The sequence below is a fragment of the Nicotiana tabacum genome, chromosome 15 (genome assembly GCF_000715075.1).
Source record: "Nicotiana tabacum cultivar K326 chromosome 15, ASM71507v2, whole genome shotgun sequence".
Lineage (NCBI taxonomy): Eukaryota > Viridiplantae > Streptophyta > Magnoliopsida > Solanales > Solanaceae > Nicotiana > Nicotiana tabacum.
This window is the reverse complement of record NC_134094.1, coordinates 94,661,697-94,669,326: the sequence shown is the minus strand read 5'-3', so window position 1 is coordinate 94,669,326 and position 7,630 is coordinate 94,661,697. Positions and strand designations below refer to the sequence as shown.

Sequence of the window (7,630 nt, the reverse complement as noted above, 5' to 3'; positions counted from 1 at the left end):
GAGCTAAGTGAAGGGTTTCTAGCCAATGAAGTGATTATTCTACTAGTAGTTTAGGGGTTATGATGAATTCTTATATTCTCGCGTAGCAACATGATAGGTGCAGTGAGCAACATGGGAAATTGAAAGTTGAGGATCAAGGTTGCGGTTCGGTTATGACAAGAATGTCACGAGCTCGTATGAGCCGGAAAGAATTTAGATGTTCAGAGTAAGCTGACATTATCCTAGTGTCGCGTGAGAATGGTGTTCTGTGGAAGGAGCATTATGTATTGATTTGCGGGTTCTTGAATTGCTTTGTAGATTAGTACGGTTGGTGGTATGGAGGTTCAAACTTTGCTACCCGGTGCGGAAGGTCGTGGGAGCGCACCCCACGTGGAGATTTGTATAAGTGTGACATGTTAGTCACTTAATTGTTAAAGATTGAAACCAAGCATGAAGATTATGGTACTATCGTTAATGTAAGAGTTTATGCCTGGAAAGTGCTCTATTCCTTTGATTGTGTAGTTTCGGATTTAGACAGCTTGATTATTTGCACATGTGTTGTGGTCCCATGTAGCTTGTGGTGTCATATGAGCAGGATGTCTCTCGAGATGCAGGTCATTTATCACACATTAGTTGTTCTTGGGTTTTGTGGCGTATTGCGCTAACCGTCTCCCGAGAGTTATATTTTTGCACTTGGCGTGCTTGTGGACGATATTCGGTATTTCGTAGGTATAAGCATTATGGCTTGATGTGTATTTCCTTATTTATTAGTTAGTGTGGATCTGGTGGCACGCCACCACGGGTATGTTATTTGGATCGGGTTGCACACTGCAACAGTATCATGTGTGAATCGGGTTGCACGTCGCAACAGTGAGATATTGAGTATGGTTCCCTATATCTATTACTGTGTATTTTGTTCTCATTCTCTCAGGAGGGTTCATAGCATTTGTTCAGCCATTTTATTCATTACGCGAGCTGGGTAGTTCTTTTCCAGAGTGCATTCATCTTTATTTGTCATATTCAAGTTGTGGCTTGTCAATGCATTGATGGAATCATATGAGATTTTTTGGCAGCGTTTGAGACGGCTTATTGCCTGAGCAGCTTATATTGGGCGAGACGAGTTTATTGGACCTGGGATCAGTGCCACCGGAGTTATGAAGGGTATATTAAAGAGCAAATATCGTTATTCGGTTCAGAATGAGGTAATGGTTCCTGTAAGGAGGAGAGACTCCATGATTTATTGATTTGGTTAGGTGGTTATGAGTTTCTACACATCTCTTCCATTGTGGTAGTATCGCGAGAGTTGGAACATGGTTTATATGTGTTATGAGGTATACTACGGGCTTCGGGTCAGTGAAATTTAAGTTGTTGTGCTTGGAGGAGGTTGCATTGGACAAATGAGGGGCTTCGGGTCAGTGAAATTTCAGCTGTTGTGCTTTGAGGAGGTTGCATTGGGCAAATGAGTTACGCGACGCATTGTGTGATGCCAACATAGTTGCATGATCATGTTTTGGTACAGTGTGTAGTGACTGATACGATGTTCGTATGTTAGAATCAGGTCTTGTAGAGAAATTCAGTCTGGCTCGAGCTAATGTGCCCAAGTGAGTTGTGGTGGAACGGGTAGGTGCACAAGGTGTTGAACAATGATTTTTGGGGCAACTCCGAAGCAGTTCTTAGCACGTTTGAGGATGAACGTATGTTTAAGTGGTGGAGAATGTAACGACTCGGTCGATCGTTTTAGGCTCTAGCATGTCGTCCGGCGGTTTGAGGCCTTGAGTAGCTTCACTTCAGGTATTATGACTTGTACGTGTGGTAGGAATTGAATTTCGGGAAGGTCAGAGTTGATTTGGGAAAAAAATTCTAATTTCGGAATCTTTAAGTTGGAAGAATTGACTAAGGTTTGACTTTTGAGTAAACGATCTCGGAATCGGGATTTGAAGGTCCCAATAGGTTCGTATGGTAATTTCGGACTTGGGTGTATGTTTGGGTTGAGTATCGTTTGGTCAGGAAGCATTTCGGCGCTTATTGTATAAAGTTGGCATTTTTGAAAGTTTAGAATTCATAAGTTTGGTTTGAAGTGGATTTTGATGTTATCGATGTCTGTTTAAGCCTTGGAATAGGCTCGTATCGTGATTTGCGACTTGCTCACAAAGTTTGGCGTCATTCCAGAATGTATAAAATGGTTCGGACACGTTCGTCGAAGTTTAAAGGTCTGAAAGTTTAAAGAAGGGTTTTGATCGTCGATCCATAGTTTTGATGTTGTTTGTCATGATTTGAGGCTTCAACTAAGATCGTGTAATGTTTTGGTATGCGTTGGTGTGTTTGGATGGGGTCCCGTGGGCCTCGGGTTTGATTCGAATTGAATTAGAGTGAGAATTTAGCCTTATGCAATATCTGGTGGCCAAGAAGGTCGCACAAGCAGTTCTGGGCAAGGTGGGCAGTGGCCGTAGGTGCGAAACCATTTTCGCATCTGCGATGGCGCAGATACGGCGTCCTTGAGCACAGGAGCGGAATCAAGCACATAAGCGAGGGGGACTGTCGCACCTGCGATGTCACAGGAGAGGGACCTTGTCTGCAAGTGCGAAGGGGGCAGCCTCCAGTGCCTTCCGTAGAAGTGGATTTGTAGCTGTAGAAGCGCCTTTTGGCTTCGAAGATACGAGATTTCGGCTAGGCAGAAGGGTTCTTTAAAGTCGAGACTTAGCTCTCATTCCTCTCATTTTCCACTTGGATGGCCGAATCTCGGGAGCTAATTTGAGGAGGTTTTCATCATGCAACACAAGGTAAGTAATTTTTCACTTGTTGTAAGTTAATTTCATGGATTCTATATGGATTTAAACATGAAAAATTGTAGTAATTGTGGGATGTTTGATGAAACCTAGAAATTTGATAATTTTTTATTTTGACCATAGGTTTTGAAATAGAATTAGGAATAAGTTATATATTTGAGTTCGTGATGTTAAGGGTAAGGTTTATCTTCGAAAATATTCGAAATCCAGGCGTGTGGGCCCGAGAATTGACTTTATTGACTTTTCGAGTAAAGTTGAGAATTGTCATAAATTGATTAATTATGGGTAATATAGTATATATTTATGGATCTACACATTGTTTGACTTGTTTTGGATCGACGTGCATCAGTTTGCGGTGCTATAGAGGCTTTGGAGCCAATTATAGAACTTTAGAGGGATGTAAGTCTCCAATCTAACTCTGTGAGGGAAAAAATACCCCTAGGTTAAGTATTTGTTATGCGCTACTTGTTGCGGGGGCTACGTACGCACGAGGTGACGAGAGTCCGTACATAGCTAGATTTATGTTATGTTCGGGTAGACTTAGGTTCCCGCCATGCTATAACTGTACTATTTGAGCTGCCCCTTGCTTATTAAATTCCTTTATCTTACGTTACAACTTGAGACTAGACTTGTGCAGAGTGATATACTTGCTATTGTAGAGATGTAACGGGCTTCATGATTAGTCGCGGAATAATGGTACTCCTCTTACTAATTTCTCCCGTGCTATGCATTTTCCTCGAAAGGTTTTGCTTAAAATCTATAACTCACACGTTTATTCGCGAGTGGGGTCAAGGACCAATTAAATCTTCTTATTCTAATGGGATCGGGTCGTTTGCCTCAGCAGTATAATAAGATACATCTATAGTTCGTGCCGTTTGACTCTCGACAATGCGCACATTATGATGGGATTGGGCCGTTTGCCTCGACATGAACATTTATCACACTCTCATGGGAGCAGGCCATTCGCCTCGGCAATATAATATATGTATCTCTGGTTCGTGTTGTTCGACCTTCGGCAGTGCACATATCGGACCGTACGCCTCGGTATTTATATAAAATACTGTTATGGAATCGTGCGTAATATTCGACAAAAAACCAGTGTATCTGTGAGTCTTCCTGATTCGAACTGTGGCGACCTATCTGGTAAGGTCCATTATATACATATGCTCCAGTTGAGGAGGTAACTACTAATTGGGAGCTTGAGTTTATTGTTAAGAGGAGGATTGTGCCACATATTTATACTTGTTTATTACGTTTATTTACTATGCCTCACATCTGTTTACTTCTATTGTATCTGTCTTACTGGACCACTAGTAAGTGTCGATGTCGACCCCTCGGCACTACTTCTCTAGGGTTAGGCTAGATACTTACTAGGTACGCATTGATTTTTGTACTCATGCTACACTTGTTGCACTTATTGTGCATGTATATATATGTTTTCGGTGGTCCTCTAAGTGCAGATGTGCGGCTTTTGCAGGGACTTTACGGTTAGCTGCATTTTCTTGTTACGATCCGTAACATATAGAGTCTCCATCATAGTTATTTATTTTTCCCGTCTAACTTTTATTCCATATGGTTGTTATATTAATATTATACTCCTTAGTAGATGCTCATGCACTTGTGACACCGAGTTTTGGGGGTTCCTACTGGTTGTTCATTATTGTAGTTCATGTAATTGTTAACATCTCACCTTGAAAATTATATTTTCTTACAGGAATTAATAAATAAAATCATGGGTTTTGCATGAGTACCAACTTTTATACTATTTATTTAATGCAAATTATGATTTCAATGTAATAAAATGAGTAATTAAGTTGATCAATCATTGTTGGCTTTCCAGACGGTGGCGTTAGGCGCCATCACGATCTTTAGTAGATTTTGGGTCGTGACATTGCGTACAACGCCATAGTGGGAAAGCCATGGATACATCCCATGAAAGTCGTCTCCTCCAGCTTATACCAAGTAATTAAATTCCCAACTCCATGGGGGATTTTCAGCATACGCGGAGAGCAGTGCACATCACGAGAATGCTACCGCATTGCCTTAAACAACATGGCCACCCAACAGAGAAAAGACAAAGAAAAAGAGGTATAGCAATCAACAGGGTCGAGGTCGGAGCAAGATGAGAAAGAATCATCAAGGGCCCTGACACGGTCGAAGCCACTCAGTCGACCATAGAAGACCTTGACCCCATTCAATTGGACCTCAACGACCACAGTAAGAAGGTCTATATCGGCTGCAAGCTTCGGAAACCAGGCAAATTCAGTCAATTCTTAACAATTAACACATATTTGTTTGCTTTCAGCCATGCAGATATGCCGGGCATCCCAAAGAAAATAGCCACGCAAAAATTAAACGTCGACCCATTCCACCCCTAGTGAGACATGTTAGACATAAATTCAACTCCATAATTAATGAGGCAGTGCGCGAGGAGGTAGAAAAACTGTTTAGAAAATGGTTCCATCAGGGAATCTAAGTACCCCAAGTGGTTCGCCAACGTAGTGATGGTCAAAACGAATAATGGGAAATGGGGATGTGCGTGGATTTCAGAGATTTGAACAAAGCATGCCCGGAGAATTCATTCTCGTTGCCACATATCGACCAACTCATCGACGCAACGGCCGGGCATGAGCTATTAAGTTTCTTGGATGCTTACTCAGACTATAATCAAATCCTCGTGGAAGAAGAAGATCAGGAAAAAATCATATTCATCACCCACCAAAAAACATATTGCTATTGGTCATGCCTTTTTGGACTAAAGAATGCCGGAACTATTTATCAGATGTCGGTAACAAAGATGTTCAAAGACCGGGGCAAATCAATGGAGGTAGATAAGACACTAGATATTTGCTGGCTAAGCATCCATCCTCAGGAAACTACCAAATCAAACTCTTCCAAATAATCAATTCAAGTCAATTGTTTCACGTCTATCACATCGTCCCTCTCGACCACGTGTCGAAATTACCTCTATTTTACCTTTTTAAAGTTACGTTACGTATAAATATGGACCAATCATGTACATAAATTTTAACTTTCAAATTTATGACAATACCACTCTGCGCTTATAACAATTGAAATTTGTAAATGATCAGAAATTTGTAAATTGATAACAAGAATCGATGTGGAATAACCTTTTAGTCGGTTTTCTCGTTGTTAAGGATAAGTCATATTCACTTTTAATTTGAAACTGTAAAAAAGTTAAAAAATAATATTAAAAAATTAAATTCAAGCCAAATATATCTAACTAGGCGATATATAATGTTGTTAAACACTCTCCCATCTTCTTTAATTCCTTTTGTTCTCTTATATTTTTCGTTCAAGCCTTAATCATTTGATTGTACCCGTCAGATCACAAAGCTTCACTAAAGCTCGAGACATAGTACTGTCGGGCATGTGGCCAGAAAATTAATTAAGGGCAATAATCAACTGGCACTAACCAGTTTAATAAACCTGTTAATACTAGCTCTCTTAGCGAACATCTCACGAATTCAACGGCCCTAACAATTTACAAGCTATATTTCATTTTCTGTTAGTGATGAGACGTCTTTTTAATTTGAAACAAAATTCTTAATCCTACTTGTGCAAATGGAACGTTATTTACCAGTTGGAATGTGATAAGAAGATTGAAATTCATTTCTACTTAACGTAAGGTTTGTCCTTCTTTGATCTACTTTTTCTTTGAGGTTTCTAATTATCAATATACCGGCACTCTGCTTGGATGATAATATTAAAAAAAACAATACTCGTTTTGGAAGTAAAGACAAGTGTATAAACCATTCTCAGCGAGCCTATCCAGTGACGAAATCGAAAATTTTTCTATGGTGTTTAAAGTTGAAAGAAGTAAAAAAAAATTCTAACACATTCAATATATATTGTATACCTCTAAAACATAACATTTTCCGACAAGACCACCCTTATTATAGGGTAGCCTCGTCCTACCCAAAGGCGAATCTAAATTAGTGGATCTTGTATTCATGAGGCCTAAGGGAAAGGAAAAAAGGGAATGATAGCTTGCAATCTAAACTCCATGTCCGGTTTGTCCTCATCAAGATCACTAATCTCAGATTGGTAAGGAAGGAGAAACAAAGGAAAAATGCTTGAACCATGATCGTCTCATAAAAACCTTAGTTTCTTAATCTTAAAAATTGTAACCAAAATTAAAAAGAAGGAATGAAAACCACCCATCAATCTCCTTATAGGTAAGAAACAAAATCCAGTTTTTTTTCTTTCAGCAAGGATTGCTTTCAGGAGGATTAAATAACTGAGTCTCAAGCTTACTTCTACAAACAGGACAAACAGGGTGTTTTGAAAGCCAAGTATCTGCACATTCAAGATGAAACCCATGGTTACAACCTGGTACCAACCTAGCCAATTGTTCACTTTCAATTACGTCTAAACAAACAGCACAATCATTTCCCAACACCAATTCTTGGCCTGTAACTTTTGGCAATTTATCCAATTGTGCTGAAGATAGACCCTTTTCTTTCGGAGGCTTTGTATCTGGTAATTCTTGATTATTATTGTTTCGAGCAGAGGAATTATTTGTTGTGGCATAGCAAAGGAAACACATGTAGACCACGAAAACAACGCTCATTCCAACACAAGGAGGAAAGAGTGCAAGGAAAACAGCAAAAAGCATTGTTTAATTAAGGAATGTTTGCAGCGCGAATCCGAATTAATTCAGAGCCCAAAAACATTAAGGGGGTTGCTGATAATAGTGGCAATGGAGGAGAGAAGAAGAGAGAGATAAAGAGTACTCAAAAGAGTCGCACACCATAATTGATAAAAAAGTTAGTAGAGAAGATGAGTGGTTTAAATACTTGGTGGTGTGTTAGGTCCATCCAAAATTTTAAATCAATGAGTTA

General features: G+C 39.8%; 1 protein-coding gene across 1 annotated transcript; it reads right to left on the bottom strand.

Annotated features, from left to right (window-relative positions):
* Positions 1–6,993: 6,993 nt before the first annotated feature.
* On the bottom strand, positions 6,994–7,404 carry LOC107806115 (E3 ubiquitin-protein ligase ATL23-like). Its single transcript, XM_016630228.2, has one exon. It carries the CDS (start codon positions 7,402–7,404, stop codon positions 6,994–6,996), a length of 411 nt encoding a protein of 136 aa, XP_016485714.1.
* Positions 7,405–7,630: the final 226 nt, after the last annotated feature.